Source organism: Heloderma suspectum, chromosome 5 (genome assembly GCF_057233095.1).
Source record: "Heloderma suspectum isolate Gila_16-S chromosome 5, 16-S_ref, whole genome shotgun sequence".
NCBI classification, from domain to species: Eukaryota; Metazoa; Chordata; class Lepidosauria; order Squamata; family Helodermatidae; genus Heloderma; species Heloderma suspectum.
The window spans coordinates 151140763-151161936 of NC_139462.1; the positions used below are offsets into that span (position 1 = coordinate 151140763).

At 42.5% G+C, this 21174-nt stretch overlaps 1 protein-coding gene across 1 annotated transcript in view; it reads left to right on the forward strand.

The window, feature by feature from the left end:
* The window catches only part of GLI3 (GLI family zinc finger 3), a 325138-nt gene that overhangs the window by 292237 nt on the left and 11727 nt on the right, over positions 1-21174 (forward strand). The window contains exons 12-14 of the mRNA XM_084857806.1: positions 14867-15016; positions 16262-16426; positions 20097-20387. Of these exons, the coding sequence (XP_084713932.1) occupies positions 14867-15016; positions 16262-16426; positions 20097-20387 (606 nt within the window). The remainder of the gene's footprint in view (positions 1-14866; positions 15017-16261; positions 16427-20096; positions 20388-21174) is intronic.

Here is a 21174-nt window from a genome sequence, read left to right on the forward strand (position 1 = left end):
TATAATAGATAAGCGTACAGACAAAACAGAAAGTCCAGTGTAAGTGCACCTACAGGACTGAATCCCATTATGTCATTCCACTAATGGAAGCATTTCCGTCAGTGGAGCCAGGCAGAGGTGAATTCCCCCCCACCATCACACATACACATTTCCCCATGCACCCTCAAAATCTGCCCTGGACAGCTGGGAAACCCTCTGGAGCAGATTTTCAGGTGGCACAGAGGGCTGCAGTGGGGAGGGGAGAGGGAAAGGGAGAAAGTTCTATCGTGTTAGCGTGACATTTGATTTATCCCCGAATCTCTCTAGGTCCATGTGTAGTGAAGGAGATGAAGGCTGTCCAAAGGAAATATCAGAGGATGCTAAGGAAAATGTTTCCTAGCTGCTACCTACCAGCTTTTGTGTGTGTCCAAATTATCATTGGTGACCTTGGCCTCATTGAAACAGCTGGGCCTGAAGTAATGCATTTTGTGTGGTAGGGACTATGGCCAGTTCTTAGGAGTCTGTATGTCTAGCATACAAATGACATCTAAGAACTGGGCAATCACATATACAATCAAATGCCCAATATGTACGAATCTCCCCAAGGGAGTGAAAATATCCCACTTATCAAGTGAATTGCGCAAATAGTTCAATGCATAATTGCTCACCTACACATGCTGTTATTCACATGGGGCAGTATCTAACAGGGCACTGATGCCCCCACTGATTCTTTTGCACCCTGCTGATTCCCTTCCACAAGCAGTGGGTCCCGTCGATTCTGTTGCACAAGCAAGATCTACTGCTTATACAATGAAGTTTTTGTGTTTCCTAGAGGACGCCCTGAAATGATTGGAAACGCTTGTTGCTGGATCGGGACAGGTCACTGGAGCTCCCTTATGCAAGTTCTGCTGACCTGCCCTGTTCCAGAAACTAGCATTTCTGCTTGTTTCGGGTTGCCCCTGGAAACACTAAACTTTCATTCCACAAATGATGGGCAATGCTTGCAGAAGGGAATTGGCGAAGGCACAAAAGAATTGGCAGGGTTGTAAGCGTCCCATTGGATATTGCCCATAGTTACATCAATTCCCAATGCCTGGTTGTTGCACACCCTATGCAAAAGACTTTACTGCAGACCCAAGTGTTTAAAGTAGGCCACATCTTGCATACCTGCATAATATTGCAGGTAAATGACATTAAGATGTGTGACTTGCCTGCATATACCTGTGTCTCACCAGCTTGCTTGAGTCTTCAAGCTATTCCCTGATTTTTGCTCCTTTTATAGAGCATGGCCAATGCCAGGGCTGTGGTATAATTATCCTTGGAGATTTGGGGCAGTGGAGCAATTGCCTGCACCTTTTAACTGCAGGTGCCAGGAACTGAATCTGGGACCTTCTGCATGCAAGTGTGTGCTCTACCACCTAGCGCTCTACCACCAGTGGAAGAGGGAAGAGAAGGGATGGGGTATTTTTTTGCCCCCAAGGGCTGCATGTGCTGATGAACAGTCTTCCCATGACTCACAAACGTATGCACAGCCTTCCCCCACTCTGAAATGCACACTTTCTGCACATACACAGATACGCTCAGTCTCCCCCCCCCCCCATTTCAGGGCCAAACTACATGATCTAGCATGTGCCTGATAGTTTAAATTAGTGTAACCATGCACAGTCTTGATTTGGATCAGGGCCAGCTTCCACCAAAAGGGGAGGATTAAATCTTACCCTACCTGTTTTTCCTGACATTCCACCCCACTCCCATTTTAAAAAAAATCTCCATTGGAGTCAATGGAGGCCTTCCCCTCCCCTTTTAAACCATCCCCACCACCCCCCATGGGGAAAAAACAGGTGGGGGAAGGTTTAATGCTCCCCTCCTGGTGTGTGCTGGTCCCAACCCAATCAGGATCATGTGCATTTACACTAAAGTAAATTAAACAGGGTCAGCTACGTTAATCTATGTTAATGTGTAGTTTGGTCTTTAGCATGCATGAGGCTTAAACTTCCTTCCTTGTACACTGGGATCCCTTTTTTAGGGAAGGCCACCTCATTGAGAAGAGGGGTGTGTATGTGTGTACTAGAGAGATCAAACTACAGTTCCTAGTCCTGCATTGGAATTTGCTTCTGGGGTCTTCTCCACACGGGGCTTATATCATGCGAGCAAGATTGTTTACTCATGGAAGTTTGCAAGTCCTTTACATGATGTCGTCAACCTCCAGGGCCCCTCCCATGGGTTATGACCTTTATCCCTTGATTGTAAAGTACAGGGAAAGTCCGATTTTTCTCTAGGAAGCACTTTACTTTCTGTGTTCTTCTGTAATGGTGCTATAATAGCAGCGCCATCAAGTGGCTCTAAAATGAAACATATAGAACTTGTCAAGAAAGACAAAACAGCCCGTGTCAGCCCGTGTAAGGAGCTGATCTTAATCCCGCAAAGAACCTTGAAGCAGAAGGCCCAGTAAGTAGCGGGATAAAAGGGTGGTGAAGCCCTGAGATTCCCTGAGCTCTAGGAATGACTGATGGTACAGGGGACTGTACTTGGAAAAGGGGCCTCAGAAGCTCCAGTACCTTGAAGGAGCTTGCTCTGTAGCCTTGTGGATCTCAGCCTACAGCTGTATGTTACTCAAACATGCGGGTGAATTAGTGGCACTGATAGCGATGTCATATACAATCCAAGCTGAATAGAATCTGAAATGCAGGTTTCAAGGCTTGGGCTGGATATGTATGCTTAATTCATTATGTGTGTTTAATACTTGAAGCTTCTGTAGGCTGCCTGTGGAGTTAGCCGCAGTTAGTTCATCCCTTTTTGGCAATTGCTCATGGGACAATCTTACAAAAGGGATTTAAATGAAGCCTTGCATATTATTTGTGGCAACTTTGCGCAACTCTTTTAATTGTGTAGGGAAAGAAAGCTGCAGATCTGACTGCAGTCATCAGAATACTGATTTTGTGTGTGTGTGTGTGTGTGTGTGTGTGTGTGTGAAGGTTCAGCAAGTGGTTTTAATTAAAGAGAAGAATAAACTAGCCAAGCGGAATAAGATAAAAACAACACAAAATACAAAAATACAAACAAAAAATGAAGCTAGAACTGTGCTCTACACACACACACACACACACATACCAAACATTGCTATTTCTTTGTGATGGATTTTATTATTTTAAACTTCTTTGAGACCAGTGTTGGCTAAAAAGTAGGGTATACATGTAATATACATATAATGTATGCTAATATAACATATAATACACACATAATATATAAAAGGAGGGTATACATATAATAATTTTTATTTTGGTTTCATACTGTATTTTTAAACTTTTACACTTTTATCATGTTGTGTTTTATGGTTTTAATTGTGAACCACCCAGAGAGCTTCGGCTATTAGGCAGCATAGAAATGTAATAGATAGATAGATAGATAGATAGATAGATAGAATAATAAATAAACTTCATGCTTATAAATATAGTTACTTTTAAATGTGGATGCTATGTAGGATACAATTGCAAGATATATTGGACTATGCAAGATGATAGAAAGGTGTGGGAACAGACGAGTGTACAGCAGCAGGATTCACTACCCAAAACGAGGACAGAAAAGCAGGAAGGAAGGGAAGTGTGTGCAGGCACGTTGATGTTAACCTTGCAAAAAAACCCAACAACCCAGAAAATGGAAGCTCTTCAAAGACATTACAATAAAGTGCATTCATTGGGCAAGGAGGTGAGTTGTACAGACTGGTTTTGTGGATGCTGGGAAAATTGTTAAGGTGAGAAAGAAATAAGTTAAGTTTTCATGCACCCAGAAATGGCAAATTTTGCAGTGAGAATCAAACATCATGAAAATGCAACAGAGAACCTCTACCCCGCACCCTGAAATCCTTTCCAGCTGAAGAGCTGGGTATAAATGCTTTAAATAAACAAATAGGATGACTAGGCACATAATTTAATTACTCGTAAACTCCTTTATGCTTTAAAGAACCTTTTTCTAATCATGTGAGGGTAATAAAAAGATGGATTTTTGCACTCTTTCTGGGCATTTTTCTTCATTTTTGGAAATCGTCTGTAGTTTTGAATATGAATTCTACACTGATTTGTATGAACACAGAACCAAGGGGTGACAGTTAATTTGAGTTCATTAATCCAGAAATTAAAAGATGTGGTTCTCTGTATATACCTTTTGACGACAATCCTCATACCACTTACTTTATATAGGGACACTAAAATAATGTTTTTATTAGGATCAATCGGTGTTCGCAACGCAGTATGCCAGTTTTTGAATTTTACAAAATGCTTCCTCAGGCTGAATGTTAAAAAGAAAATAAGTGGAAGAAATTAGTGTGGGTATGGTATCACTCCCTCATCTGTAAGCTGAGATCTCTGGAAGACAAGAAGCTTTCCAAATATCTCTGCTGGTATTGGGAAGATTGCACCCAAGTTGTGGGGAATAAGCAGGACACCTAGAGGATTGTGGATTACAAAATGAAAAAGGATGTTCTTGTACTTGAACAAAACCCCATAGTGACTGAATTGTGCAAGTCAACTAATTTTAAACTTGTATATAATTATTATTTTTTTCTTCCTTTGTTTTCTTTTGGTCGGGCCTGCCATTTCTTTTTCTTTTTACAAGAATTCAGAAAGATGTTTGAAGATGTTCATTTAATAGATTGATTTTTCTGCAGTTGCTTCTTTTTCTTTCTGGAAATGGGAGCACACATAATCCTCGCCATACTGCCCTGATTCGCTTTCGAAATACTGCCATCTGTGTACACTCTCCGCGCAGGCCCATGTAATATGATTGGACTACAGTATGCACTCGAAACATAAACTCTTAAAGAGGACATGCTGTACATAGTTCAGCACATCTGTTCGGTTCATATGCTGTGTGTGCTGCCATAACTTAAAAAACAACAACCAGCAATAAAAATCCCCTAAAGTTATCTTTGATAAGCAACTTGCATCTGTTTGCCACAGGGATGCTGTATAATTGCGAACATAAGCAGGTTTATTTGGTTGGCTATCTGTTTGTGGTCCAATATGAACTACTGACTTCCTGCACATCTAACTTTTCCATGCGCTACTTATGTAGAAGGTATTTGGTGAGCTTTTCCCTCCCAGTTGTTTGTGACCAGCACATGAAACCTGAACTGGGCTGCCACCTAGAGGCTTTGTTGTGGTAGGGTTCTTGTTTGTTTGTTTATTTCTGTGAATATTTATTTGCTACACTGGCAGGAGTGCTTTACAAAACACAAGAAAACAACCCCAAACTGTCCTCCCCTACCTCGCAAACAATCTGTAAAGCAGAAATCATAGGGAAAGGATAAACAATAAAACACCCTTATAAAAATTCCAGTTAAAAAGCCATGCAGACATTTAAATCGGCACAGATATATCCAAAGGAAATGCTTCCATGGGGATAAAACCCAACCCTTTTACCTGGCAACTGCCCACTAAAAAGAGCATTCCAAAATAAGGGTGCCACTGCAGAAAAGGTTTGGCCCTGCTCCCTCCCACTCTTGAATGCTTGAATGGATAGCTGAGTGCCTCCTACAAATCTAAAGGGAGGAGGTGCTCCCTAATATAGGCTGCCCTAAACTCAGTAACTTGCTGTTACTGAGCTTGTCATTTGGGCCAGCTGGGATGAAGAATACTCTGAACTATCATAACAATAAAATAAGAGAGGCCCATGTAAACTAGTGTTGCGGAGTGTCTAAGTTAGTTACATGTTGCATTACATGGATTGTCTGAGGCAATGTCAGTTTTTAAAGAAAATTGAGATCAAATACAGGGTAATGTGGATCAGGACCGCAGCTCATAGGTGAGTGTGTGTGTGTGTGTGTGTGTGAACCCTTCCTTCCCCAGCTGGAATCCTGAACCACCACCACCCAAGTATGGCAAATAGCAATAGCAAAAAAAACCCAACACCCTCCCATTGGTGCCAGTATGTTTTTTGTATGTTTTAATAATTTTGTTGTAAGTTCCCTTGGGTCTTTTTAAAGAGAAGAGTGACTAAGAAATTCTAATGACAACAACAATAACAACATAATAATAATAATTTTCCCGTCACTACTTGGCATGGGTGGGGGACTGGTTTTCAGTGTTACAGTGGGGGAGGGAAGGGTTAAACCTCCCCTCTCCACAGACTGTTGTCCCAGTCAGGATCACCCCTCCCCATGCTTGTTTTTAATTTTTAGAAAACTCTGAGGGTTCCTCAAGTGACACATTCAAACTTACATGTAGTTAGTTTGTAAGAGACTGTGCGATGAACCAGAAGTCTCCAATCCAATCTTGCCTCTGCCATAAACTCACTTAGCCAGTCAGCTTTGCCCTTGCCCTGCCATCTGCAATATAGGGATATTATTGGCCTGCCTTGTAAGGTAGTTGTAAGCGTTATGAGATTGTTAGCTGGTTTGCACAATCAAAATAGCCCACCCTATCTTATTAATTTAAGCCATGGTTGGCTGCAGTGCATGCTGGCAGGTGCTGGGTGAGGTCTGAATATTCAGCGCCCAGATGCAGCTTGTCATAAGCGAATCCAGGTAGCAGGGCCTGTGTGAGGGTTAAACAACCCTTAGATAATCCCTGGTTTGTTGCTGGGTTATGCAAGGGTTGTTTAACCCTTGCACAACTCCCATTGCCCAGGTTTGCATGATCTGAGAAGCTGTGGCCGAGCACTGAATATTCAAATCCCACCTAGCATGCAGCATAAATAACCCAAGGGGTGCTGGTTCATCATGCTAACCAGGTCAATATATGTGAAAAGCTTTGAATATTCTGAAGCTGGGGCAGGGAACCTGCAGCCCATGGGCTGCATGCAGCCTTTGGCCTAATTCCTTTGCACGGCCTATGGTACCCACTTGACTCTTCTGGTGGATCAATAGCCCTTCCATAGGAAAAAGGTTCGCATCCCTGTTCTAAAGGATTACGTAAATGGTTAACACTACCTCGTATTGATATATGTTCCCATTTTGCTCTTTTCTCTTTGAATGTTAGATCTCAGGGCCAATTTACATTAATAGACTGGTTATCGTCTGTTGACAAATGTGTCATCCACATAATAAGAATTTATATAGAAGAAAGTTGTTTCACACAGTTGGGCTATCATGTGATAACCACAATCATTACATGGATACACGGTAGTGTGAATGTAAACTTTTCCTTAAAATTTAGTGGGCTGATCTGGAAATATTTGAAACATCATACCTAGAAAATCCTATGGCTCTGATCTGGCCAACCAGCTCATATTGAATGCAGTTTATTCAGGTGAAATTCTATGTGGATTACTTAAATGGAACTGAAGACATATGCCACAGTTGGTGATATCGCAATAAATAGCTGAGGATAATTGGAAAAATTATATGAAATTAGGTGAGAACATTAAGTAAAAGTCAAATAGTAAAGGGGCTATATGTGACGGTTTCCTAAGTTTTGTCACTTTGTCACACCCTTAACTGTGTCATGCCACAGCTTGATAAAAGAAACAAGTTGGGGAACTGGCCTTAGAGAAGAGAGGAGGGAGGCAATACATTGGTACCTCCTTCCCCCGTTCTCAAAGCTACTTCTTGGTTTGGAGATGTCACTCTTCACTCCCATGGAAAAAGGTAAGCGCTGCCCTCGGCACAGTGTTGTAATAGGTTAAAACCAATATCCTTCAAATCTGCTCACTATTCATGTTGCAGAACTCAGAGTCAGAGAGACCACGGAGTGAAGGAAAAAGAGTTTTACTTTATTTAGCGCGCGGGCTTAAGGCTGGAATCATTTCCAAAGAGCCAGAAGCCCCGAAATACATCAGCACATTGTTTTTATAGACATTGTGACACATATGAAACGGCTCCTCCTCCCCCTCCCATGTGGGGTTGCAGTCCTCAACATTTCTTCTCCTAGCACCACTGTTTATAATACAAGAACTGGGTTATAGGGTAGCCATGATAAGGAGAGAACAGAAGAGAACAGCAGAGAACAAGATATACAGTTGTATGACCTTTGACAAGATAAGGAATTCCTGTGTCTCGTCAGCTTACAACAATATATTTAAGGGAGAAAGAGCTCAGCAAGAACATGAAGCATGAGACTGCATGAGGCTACTTAGTCTGACCCCCGATATGGCTGCTACATTCCCCCCTTAAATGCATAATTTCATTACAATTATAGCATTTCATTACACAAATAGACATTCTGGTTTGTGAAGCATAACACAGGACTCTTATAGCAACCCTCTTACTTAATATCTTGTTGAGCTATTAGAGCGTAGAGAGCGGCAGTTTTATTAGCCAAGACATAAAACAGATTGGTTAAAAAGCGCATAAGACAAGGAATGCAAAGGCATAACAGTATCTCTATGAACAACACTGGTAGAATTAGGATGAACAATGCCCTAAGCCAGCTAAGATCTGGAAGCCAAGGGGTTAACCAATTTAGCCAATTGTTTTCTTATTGTTATGTCAGCCACTATATTATGCATGCAGATTATTGATTTGAACATTTATAGCATTACTATTATTAGTCAAATTAAAACAACAGAGCTTTTGGTGTGTCTCACAACTTAAATGATGAAGAAGGAAGAGGTAATCTATACTAGCTCTATTTTCTAGAACTGCACCTCTTAGATCACGCAACTTTTTATTTAACAATGACAATGCCCGGGAGGTGGCATTTATGCTTTTGGCTAAGCTGCAAGCTAACCGGTTGATCTCCAGACCATCAGCCAAGGCTAAACCTGGAACCCCAACCAGTGACATTGCTAAGGCCAATTTTTCTGAGTTAGAATATAACTGCACATGACTATTACAATTTTTAGTTAGTTGGAGTGCTCGAGGCTGCCGTCGACGGATTTTCTCGGGCCACGGGGGAAGAATTGGCCCCAGGTGGTTATCAGACAAGTTGGCAGGAATGAATGACTAAGTGCGGGAACCACATGTCTAAAACCATCCATGAGGCAAAAGTATGTGGGCATCATTAAAAGATATGTTTTGTATTTTTATTACAGTGGAAGGGGGCCAGGGATAGCTTTATATTTTCTGGAAAATTTTTGACAATTAAACATTCATGCACACGTAGCATTTGTTTCAGCAACGATGGGGGTGCGTAAAGTAAATTCTGTAGGGGGTAGGATCTTTGCAACTATGCCCCAATCAGCATTTTGGGAATAAGTCAAGCCTATACTATAATTGCGTAACATGGTATTTTTTTGAATTTTCTCAGGATGTCTACAGACAGGTATTAGACAAGAGCTAATAAGCCTGTTTGCAGGTATATCTTTTGGTAAACAAAAATGTTTTGTTCCCGTGATGTTAGCTAGGTGAAGCCAGTAATTATTAGCGAATCGCTGGGACAGACTTTCCCTTTTAGGGGCTGGCCTCCTTTTTTCGCACTTTATTAAGGAAACACAATGCAACACTACTAACACTACAACACGCATGTTTGATTTTCTTTGGGATCTGACCGTACGCCGGGCAGCTATTCACCTGGCTAGCTGCAGTAGGGTCTAGTCCCTCTCTTCAATTCTCCAGCTGCAGGTCTGACCGTACGCAGGGGGGACAGTCTCCCGGTGTGCACAGTAAGGTCTAGCCTGAGTCTTCTTACTGCTTTTTCAGAATGATTTTTAAAGGATTTTCAGGATTTCTGTTTACAGTCTACTCTCCCCCTCTCGCTCTCTTGACTCGTGTCCAATGTATCCAGGGTTTAACTCTAGCTGCTTTCATAGCTGCGGGGGTGGAAAGTATGACAGTTTTCAGTCTTCTCCATCTGGGAGTCAAAGGGTTATTTTTCCCTCTTTAACTTATACTTTAACTCTTGGTTGGAAAGGATGAACTTCTGTGATGGGAATGGCTTATTTTCTAAGACAAAGCAACGCTGGGCTTGAAGAACTTTGCCTAGTGTTTGGACTTTTTGTTTAAGGCTAACGTTCGCGTGCTGTTGATGCCACTCTAGTGTCAATCATGAAGTCAATGTCACGGCTCTTTATAAGCTGTCTTTTCTTTTGCCTGTTCTGGCTCCTTTGGTTTTCTCTTTTGTGTATTTGATTCATTTTATTTGGGCATTCATGCCACCAATGTCTATCTTGTCCACACTGGGCACACTGTGCCTTTGCCTCTGCTGGGTCTTCTTCTATTTCCTCGTCCACGTCTTCTTGGGCCTCTGGGTCGAGGGTATACTGGCGATAGGCATCTAAAAGACGCTCCAAGTACGCTCTGGGGCCTTGGTGGCACATTGCAGCACTTTAGACACTTTGGTCATATTAACTGACTTTTTCATACCTGCTTTCATGGCTTCTAACAGCAGGGTTTGATACTGGGTGAGGTGCTCTAGCCCCGCTTGTGTTTTGGGATTCCAGCAGGGGGGGGTTACTTACAAGGAGACTTTATTGGGTAACTTACAGCACACAGGCGTACCTAATGGTTGGATTAGACAGCTTCTCTGAACCACGAGCTATTGGGCTAAATGGGTTTTATACCATACATGTTACGCATGAGGCAGCACAACACTAGCAAGCATTTTTAGCATAGGCTAGAAGTGTTTGGTTCTCAGGCACAGCTTTCTGTAAACAACTTCGCTTCCCAGCAAAGTGCTTGATAACACTTTTATTTATTAGTATGGGAAGACAAATCTCTCTCTTTTTCTTGCTGATCTGCCTGTATTGCAGATCATGTTTCAAACTTTTTATATAAAACTTTCTGCTCCATGCACCAGCCTTGTCTCTTTATTTGTCTTTTTCAAGTTAAACTCACTTACTTAAACCTTTCTGCCTTACACTAGTCCCAATGACATACATTTGGGATAGGCTCTTCTTCTCGTTCTAGTTACATTTTTTTATCTTAAAGAACTATTACATTATTGTGGCTACTTTACCCCAGGTAATAAGCTCTAGGCACAATCAGCTGCTTTTAATTTACCCTGGGGGCAACTATGGCCACGCTTCTTCTTTATAAATGTTCTTTCTCTTTGTTTCTTGCCTCTTCTTTTTTCTTTTTTTTCTTTCTCTATTTGTCTGCTACTTTCTCTATTCCCTCTTTTCTACTTGCCTCTGTCTTTTTCAACTTGCCTTTTGTCTTTTTTTCTGGTCATCCATTGGGAACCACACTTAGTATCATTTGGAGTTGCAACTAACACTAATCTGCAAATATCACATATATTTTATGATATCTAAGAAATCATAAAATATACACAACAAACTTTTTCTGCAATTTAACACAATGAATGGAAAGCACTTCTAGCATGGTAAGGCATGATGGAGCAGATCCAGCAATTAGGGGGGAAAGCTCTCAGGGCTATCTATCACTAGGCAAGCTAGCCAGGGATTTACAATATCACACACACACACACTTCTCTTCCCCTTCAACTTGGTACACGAAAGCAAAGTGCCGAAACTCAGGACGCTGGGGGGTGATGGGCATCGCCTTATACTTGCATTTTTCAGGCAGCCATTAATCTTCTTCGGGGAGGCGGTGGGGTGATTTGCAGAATTTCAAAGGCAAGCTTCTCAGTTTGTTTGTATTTGTAAATCCCAAGCTTAAAACAGGACACGATGAGGTACAGGGCAGCCAAATCTTTGCTTTGGCACGGGCAACAAATAACTCAGGTCAGCTTTCTTTGCTGGGGTCTCAAACAGGAAAACAGTCTTAATTTAAAGTTGTAACATCACTGACAGCGTCAGCCAGCCAGCTACACAGATTTCACTGTTTTTTAAGACAGTTGCTCCAATATCTTTTTTTCTTTTCAATCAGGTTGGGTCTTCCAGCTTACACAGTTTATTGCAGCTTCCAGGAGCATGGTAGTAGCGTGATTTTGGCTTGGCCAGGAACATGCTGTCTGGTTTCTCGGTCTCTTTAGCACACACACTCAGGCAGTGTAACACTGGACACTTAAATCAGTGAGATTTCTTCATTCCAGGGAATCCCACGGCAAAAGCTTAACAGTTACGCTCTTCAGAAATCATATAGCTGATGGTCAGTAGCTACAGGCTCTATGCAATTCTAACACAGTTCAAAGCTAAACACGGTTACCTTGACAGAGATCTTCAACGTGGTCTCTCCACTTCATTCTGCCTTGGGACCATCCTATGGCACACTTTCCACTCGAAGAGGGGTCTAGCTTGTGCTCTGGGGGCTGACTCTTCACTTTTATTTTCTGTTTTGCGCCTTCATCTTCTGGGTCTTCATTTTCAGTTTTCATTTCTTAGGGATTTCATCTCAATTAGGCGAGGTGATGATGTTGCACAACTCAGAACATTGTGGGCAATTTTCCTGCCCCCCCTCTCGGCGCGCTAGGCTACTTCTTCAGCCTTACACTCTCATGCTCACACGCTTTGTTAAAAGCCAGGCTGTCCTGCAACATTTCTCTAATTAACAGCCTCAGATCTTGTTCTTTTTTTTCTCTCAGCTAGGCCTTGAGCTTTTTGCTGTTTTCTCTCTCTATTCTGAATCTTTTTTTAAAAAAACCTTTTTCCTTCTTTGTTTGACATACATCTCAAGGGGGTGCAAGTCTTGAGCAGTAGACGAGCTCGCCTCCTCTTTTTTGTGAGAACACATCTTTTTAAGGGTCACCGCCGATTTTATTAAATCTTTTGCCCCACACTTCAATTCTTCAGTTTCTTTTATTAATGCTGATTGAGGTGTAAGAGGGGAACCTCCCGATCCTGTAGAGATGAAAGTCTCGGCAGGCAATATCTGGGAGTTGAGGACCGTAGTTGAACTCGGTGAATTACTGCTGGTGGGGCTTGAAACTGATGGCGACAGTTCTAAGTCGAAGCGAGGGGCAATGCCTCTGCAGGGGGGATGGCAGGGGCTCAGGAGCCACCGGATCTGGATCTCGACGGGGCGGTCTTACAGTAACATGGGCCCGTGGTGGAAGCAGGGCATAAGCAGGTGGAAACGCCATTAGCTCTGCCAGATTTTCACACGGGGCTTCTAACACTGGTTGTAATTTCTTGGCCAATTTTTCTTTTCTGAGCACCAAAACTTTTGCCTGAGATTCTAGGCATTTCTTTAGCCATGGAGGAGAAGCGCGGACTATGGAATCTCACGAGTTTGTGTAGGGAAATTGGTCGGGGTGCCCAGGTCTCCTAACCACAATGGCATGTACACGGCTGATTTTGCTGGGCTCCAAAGAGCCTTTAGTAGGCCATCCTACACCAAAAGACGGCCACTCTATTTCATACAAAGCCCGCAACCGTTGAGGATTCATGGGGGGATCCCCATAATCTCTACTAAAACCTTTCTTAAAATTTGCTAGCATACATCCCAAGGGGGTGCAAGGTTTGCTTCCCCCACCACCCATAGCCTCCCTCCTAAATTGAAGACAGACACAATTAGGGAAGGGGAATTGGTCAGTGAGTAAGGGGTCTCACTGGCCGACACAACAGGATTTTACACACCACGGACTTTGCTACTGGCCTGGGCACCCGGACGGTCAATGATATGCGTCAGAAACCGCAGTAGCCACTCACACAATTATCAATCTCTCCACTGCATCCATATGTCCCTGCCACCCACTTTTCCCACTTTTTACCAGAGCGGAAAGCGGCTTCCCCAGCTTCCTACTGAGTACTGGCTGTGCTGAGTACTGGCGCCCGCTCGGGGGTGTGATCAGGCCCCCCTTCTACCCGCAAGGAGTAGGTTCTTTTCGTATACGTATACTAACACTGACCTTCTTCATAAGGCGGGGCCCTCTTTTTTTCTGCCCAGTGGCCTTTCTCCCTAAAGGCAGGGCCCTCTTTTTCCCATATACTTGCCTTTCTCCTGAAGGCTTCCAATGTGGGTTTCAACTCAATTGTAGCTGCAATACAGGCAGGGCTCAAGTTCCTTCCTCCGCTTCCCAAGGTTCTCTTGCCGCTCGCTGCCGTTCAGGCGATCCCAGGGCAGGCTTTCTCCCGTTCACCCAACAACCCAACAAAAAGTTCGGTGGCGCCAAGAAAGGGAGGCATGCACTGAGCTCATCTTCCCAGTGCGGCGATTAAGAGCAGGCAACTGCCACCTCTCTGTCTCAGAGCCTGCCACATCCGAGTCACGGCACCATTTATGTTGCAGAACTCAGAGTCAGAGAGACCACGGAGTGAAGGAAAAAGAGTTTTACTTTATTTAACGCGCGGGCTTAAGGCTGGAATCATTTCCAAAGAGCCAGAAGCCCCAAAATACATCAGCACATTGTTTTTATAGACATTGTGACACATATGAAACGGCTCCTCCTCCCCCTCCCGTGTGGGGTTGCAGTCCTCAACATTTCTTCTCCTAGCACCATTGTTTATAATACAAGAACTGGGTTATAGGGTAGCCATGATAGGGAGAGAACAGAAGAGAACTGCAGAGAACAAGGTATACAATTGTATGACCTTTGACAAGATAAGGAATTCCTGTGTCTCATCAGCTTACAACAATATATTTAAGGGAGAAAGAGCTCAGCAAGAACATGAAGCATGAGACTGAATGAGGCTACTTAATCTGACCCCCGATATGGCTGCTACATTCATCCTTTACCAACAGGGACTTCATTGCGTCTAGATGGGCAGAGTGTACAGCAACTCATTGCACACTCCCCTCCTTTCCTCCATGATGGTCATTTTTCATTTTGTTATATTAAAACCCAAACCATTTCACAAGCCAGCCAATGGGATTATCAAGCTAAAAATAGGTACATCCCATCACTTAGAAGGTTGTCCAAGTTAATAGATTCCCAGGTGTCCCATTGCTTATGCAAAACAGTTGGCATTCCTCAAAACCCATAGGCTTAGATAAGCAGGTATAACATATTTGTTAATATGAAAAAGAGCCCTAGTCCAGTATTCAGTGTCAAAATTATCATTGTGTTTTGAATTCTGAAATGGTCATCATAGGCCAAAGAGACCTGGCCATTGTGGTGGTTAAGCCTACATGAAAGACCAGTGGTACTGAACTTTGTTTATCTCCATACAGCATATAAACAATGACCACATACATGGGGAGAAGAAAGAATTTGTATGTCGATGGCTGGATTGTTCTCGAGAGCAGAAGCCATTCAAAGCTCAGTACATGCTGGTTGTACACATGAGGAGGCACACAGGAGAAAAGCCACACAAATGCACTGTGAGTAGACTGCACTAAATCAGTCCAGTGGGCCCAACTGTCTGTTTCCTTCTCCTTTTTGCACATATGCAATTTGGGCATAATGAAATGCTGTGTCATATCTAATAGAATATTCCTGTATAGAAGGTCGCCATTGGCACAGTAGTGGACTCTGTGCTGGGACCAGTGGTATTTAACCTATTCGTAAATAATGTAAAGACCATGGTGGACAGTGGCATAGCCATAGTTGATTATAACATCACATTATTTGGGATGGAGAGCAGAGTGTGAAGAATACCCAGAAGATCTTTCCAAACTGAGTGCAACAAAAAGGCAGATGAGATTAGGTTGCAAATAAAACAGTAAGTATCATAATGCCATTATCAAAATCCACAGGACACCTATATGCAGTACTGGTTGCCCTATCACTAAAAAATTATATGAGAGTTGGAGAACATTGAAGAAAATGAAGCATTTTCCCTGTGAATTATGATTTCAGATTCAAATCTGAATGCTGTCCATTTGATTGCATTTTACAAACATATTGAAGACATGCATAAATCTTAGTTCATAAAAATAATAGGAAGGGAGTACAAGGCTCTATCTAGTTCAACATGCTTTTCCCAGTAGCCATCAGCCAGTAGTTTTGGGAAGTCATCTCATATTCAGAGGCATACTTCCCCTGAACAAGGCAGTTCCACCTACTTCTTATGATTGATAGACTTGGTAGAGTTATCTTCCATTGATTTGTCCAGTCTCTATTAAAAAAAACCAAACCCCTGTGTGGGTTAGTAACCATCACAACATCTGGTGACAGTGAATTTCATAAGAAAGTTCACTTTCTAGATAGGTCCATCAGTCCCTTTTTAGATCAATTATTCCATCTGGATGTTTTGGCTGACAAGCAAAAAATGAATGAATACTGACAGCCTGATCCTATGCATGTTTACTGAGAAGTAAATCTCACTGTATACATTGGAGCATGCGTAGGACTGCAACCTCAGAATTGCATTACAGTGTCAAAGCAGCCATTCCCTATACACTGATACAAGCTAGGATTTTATATTGTATACTTTTATCTGAGGATTATGATAGGCTCAACCAAAGAAAAGAAAGGAATCTTGAACATGTTGCTATTATGGCTAGATCTTGGAACTGCTTTCCTTTTGATGTGGTATTATTTCATTGGCTTATCCCCCAACCTGAGCCTATATTTTCTGTAATTCCATGTGTTTAGAATAATCCAAATTTACATCTTGTCTGTAGTTTGAAGGTTGTACAAAGGCCTACTCCAGGCTAGAAAACTTGAAAACCCACTTGAGATCTCACACTGGAGAGAAACCATACGTCTGCGAACATGAGGGCTGCAACAAAGCATTCTCGAATGCGTCTGATCGTGCCAAGCACCAAAACAGAACTCATTCCAATGAGGTAAAAGGAAGCACATGGGCAGTGAAATCCCCCAACTGTGCATAGACGTAATGCTGTCGAAAGCATTTATTGTTAAAATACATACCAAAAAAACCTGAATACATGAAACTGTATGTTTATATATGTGTGTGTGTGTGTGAGAGAGAGAAAGAGAGAGAGAGAGAGAGAGAAAATAATTGTAGCATATCTATATCTATGTATCGGCTCAAAAAATCCAAAAGAGATTACTTGAAAAAAAATCTCCTTGATTTCTGTTCAGCACTCTGCCTCATCTATAGATATATCCTGTGCTTGGATAATGGGACAGAACCAGTCTGTGCATCCCCTAACACTGAACTGTCTGCTGTAAGGAAAGTTGTGTGTAGGTTCTGTCAGCTTTCTTTGAGCCACAGCTAGCTCAGCCTTGTTTCCTGTGCCTTTTGTGGCATCAAAGGTGACGCCAAGAATACATCAGAGTAAACTTCCATAACTGGCACACAAGCACAGGTTGCTTAGAAGGCTAGGCCTTGTTTCATTGTAATTCTGTGCCAGTTCATTTTTAAATTATGCAACAAGGGAAGCCAGCTCAAAAAAGAAGAGTAAAGCAAACACAAATGATTACAAAACTGTTATAAAAAGTTATTGAACTTATTCTTAATCACATCATGTTAAAATAATATGCATTCCTCTTCGATTCAGATTTCCCTGAGATAAATAATTGCCCATATATTTGCCCATCTGACATATATGTGTTCCATGATGGTTTATTTAGCCCATAATGGCTTAGCATGTCATCTGTGAGCTCTTTCCCCACCCACTGTGGGTTGTTCCCCCTAAATAAGCCACCGTAGGAACCCAAGATCTCCAGTAAGGGTTATTTTACCTATGGTGGGCTAGCGCGTTGTCTGTCGTGCCAGCATGGGTTATGGAGATCACCTAGAGAGCCGCTTGGCAATAGCAGCCGAAAACACTGTTGCTGCTCTGCTCCTTTCAGGTGATCCCTGAGGAAACTTGTTTTCCTGTCACGTTTATCTGTGGCTCCGACTCCAAATAAGTCCCACCCCGTGTGTGCAGTTCCCAAGTGGTTTCATGTGTGGATAAATCCTCACTTTTCTATGAAAATGCAAAGTCCTGCATTTATCCAGTAGTGCACGTGGTGGCTCCCATAAGGGGAGCCTGTATATTCAGTTTTGTTCCATTTCTGCAAACTTTCAAGGAGTTAGAGGCCCCCCCCTTTTTTGTTGCACACGGGTGGAGAAAGGAGACCTGGCAAAAGCTTGAAAATCCACAAAGGAAGTTGGGATACGTGCCCAGCCAGGCGGGAGGACTGCAAGGGGACTGCAAGTAAGCTACACTGTGTGTCTTATTTGTCTGATCATCTGTTGGGGCACAGTAGGTTATTTGCAAAATAAGCTATGGTGCATAGCTTTTAAGCCACCATGGGTTAACATAACGTGTGAACAGGCCCCCTCTTTCTTGTTGCTCTTTGGAGACAGACTCTTTCATGTAATCTAGAAGACAAACATAGACTGTAATTCTAAACCAAAGAGAACTTTCCTCCCACTGCAAATATTCTGATTAGGACCATAGCAGGGGCAAAACATTAAAGTCCCCAGCCCCCATGCCATGGTCCCAATCTGCTCCCACCGCCATCCCAGTGATTTGTTTTGCAAAAATCAGCTATGCAGCGCAAAACTACATGGCAAACATCACATCTAGCTTCTCCCAAAGACTACCTTGACATTGCAGCAAAAGCAACATTTACCATCATTGACACTCAGTGTTGCACAAGAAGATTTCTGCTCACACAACAGAATTTTTCCTTCTTCCTCCCCCCGCAGCCATCTGCCCCCCCCCTGCGCCCTCCAATCAGCTTTGGAGGGATTCCCAACCCTCCAGAGAAGATTTGGAGGGGGGCATCTGTTCTGTTGATAGATGCCATTCTGCTGGCACATGGACATCCTTAGGCATGACTCATTATGTCTATAAATCTTACAAATTTACAGCGTAATAGACCTTTCTGTACCAGTAAAGTAGTACATAGGATTGGGTCATAACACCAGGTTGATAATCTAATTGAAGTATGGGCTGGGATCAACTTAAAGACATGCTTTAGCCCAGTGGAATTGTTGACTTTTTATCTTTCAACAGTTGATCCCAATGCCACTTCACAAGCTTGTTTTGAAACTCCCCTCAGTTTCACTGAAAGGCATAGAAGGAGACTTACTCAAGAAACACAATTCCCCTTAGGCTCATGGAACTACTTCCATAATTCTTTGGAACCTAGCTGTGGTGTGTAATCAGTGCAAGATCTGGGCTGATATCCAATGCTAATTATTTAATGCTTCAAGGTTAGAGGATATTCTATTACCCCAAAGGGCTACTTCACATGTAACATTCGTCCTACGTGTAATAATATTCCTGTCGGGGGTAAAAGAATTTGTACATTGTTTTGTGTGAAGCTGGAATACCATCTTCCCAACCTGTACCTTCAGAGCAAATAAACATCTTCACATAAAATGGTATACATGTTATTTCCTACACAGAAACCTAACTAAGAAAAAATGTAATGTGGGAAAGAGGCCTAAAGAAAAAGAAATTGTGCTACTAGTGACACCTGCTGGCCAGTCCATGACAGTGTTAACTAGGGCTAAGACAGTGTTGGAATCCTTTGGGAGTATACTCTTATGAGTTGTTGTAACTACTGAATTTACTTCTATGGAGAAGAAAATCAGAGTAAAGAATGGGGGCTTTGCAGATGTGGTAACTGTGAAGTAATGACTTCCCCAGTATATTCCAGCACTTCATTTCCCTTTTCTGTTCTTTGGTTCTTATGGATCAAAGTATCATTTGAGAAGATTCTCTACTCTGGCTGTAATAATCCCTCTCGTCCCAGAAATCCTCCAGGGAGGCATCAGGGGACACACGTAGCAAGCACATCTTTCTTTGGGAATATTCAGCCAAAAGAACCACAGAATTAGCAGACTCTTCCAACAGAGTTACTGTACCTGCCTTTCCCCTCTTCTCTTTAATGTACAACTGACCCAAGTACCAATGGCAACAAAGTCAGTGGGACCTGATTACATAGGAAAGCACATTGAGATATCTATACCAGTGAAGGTTGGACAACTTGGATTTTAGCCAATTTAAATCTGCTTTGTCCCTATGGGACTAAGCCTAGAATCCTGTCCACACTTAACTAGGAAGTGGTGGTGGTGGTGTGGGGGGACAGATATTACTTTCTTTCATTTTTACTCTAGAGTAGGTGCAGGGTCCCCAATCTGGAGTGGGACCCTAGGGTAGGGGGCTTTAACCCTTTCTCCCACTCCCCAACAGGCAGCCCAATCATTTGCTTTATGGATCACTAATTTGCAATAAAATTTGCAGGCGTGTCCCCCCCAATCTAGATTGGGCCCATAGCAGTGGGAAAGGGTTACCCAATGCTAGGGTTCTGGTCCAAATTGGGCCCCCTGCACCTACTCTAGAGTAGAAATGAAAGATAGATGTAGCTAGCAGTTAGGTCTTTAAAGTAATGTCTCTTTTGGCCCCAAGTGACATCAGAGTGAATCAGCTATTTGATGAAAGAGAACATTCACAGCCAGTGGTTTTTTTACCATGCCAGTAATATAGCATTGATAATTGCCCCATGGAAGAACTTCAAACCAGTATTAGCATTTTTCCCCACTTACAGAAACCCTATGTCTGCAAGATACCAGGCTGCACAAAGCGGTACACAGACCCTAGTTCTCTCCGAAAGCATGTAAAGACTGTGCACGGTCCTGAGGCGCATGTCACGAAGAAGCAGCGGGGAGACATCCATCCAAGGCATCCCCCACCAAGAGACCAAGGCAGCCACTCTCAAACCAGGTCCCCAGGCCATCTGACTCAGGGTGCAATTGGTGAGCAAAAAGACCTCAGCAACACTACCTCAAAGCGTGAAGAATGCCTCCAAGTTAAGGCTGTCAAGTCGGAGAAGCCAATGGTATGCAACGTCGTGAGCGGTTTTGTTTTGTTTTGTTTTGCTCCTCCTGTAAAAGATCATGGATTGTTCATGAATTCTTTATCAAATACTGGAACTCTAACCCTTGAGGTTCTTCTCTTCAAAACAAACCCTTATAAAATATAAGAACTTGTATCTGGCATGTCATTTCATTCATTTATTATATTTCTATACCACCCCATAGCCAAAGCTCTCTGGGTAGTTCACAAATATTAGCTCTCTGGGCTGTTCAGAAATATAAGCTTTCTTGTGCAGTTCTCATTCTGTTTCAGTGGGAATTGCACAGCAGAATATCTCCCAGGATTGTGTCCTTAATTAATAGTAACCTGGTTTAAATTTAATTCCTTCAAATTAATTAATAAATATTTGGAGAAAATTATAAACATTTAGTTGATTGCTAATATATGGGTTACAATGTTTATAAATGTTTGATTAAATATTATAAATTTCAAAGAAATCTTATTTCAAATTCATAAATGTCAGGTAATGTTGAGTTGACAGGTCAACATGGAGACGGCCTTCCCCAGCCTGGTACCCTCCAGATGTTCAGGACTTCAACTCCCAGCAGCCCCAGCAGCATGGCCAGTGGTCAGGAATCCTGGGAGTTAAAGTCCAAAATATCTGGAAAGCACCAGACTGGGGAAGGCTGCAGTAAGGCCCACTTCTCACAGAGGTGGTAAACTTGATTGCCATTGGGGCCTTGCATGATTGAATGTTCCCCTGCAAAAGATCTTTTAAAGATCCTGCACATAGAAGACCAGTGTGAAAG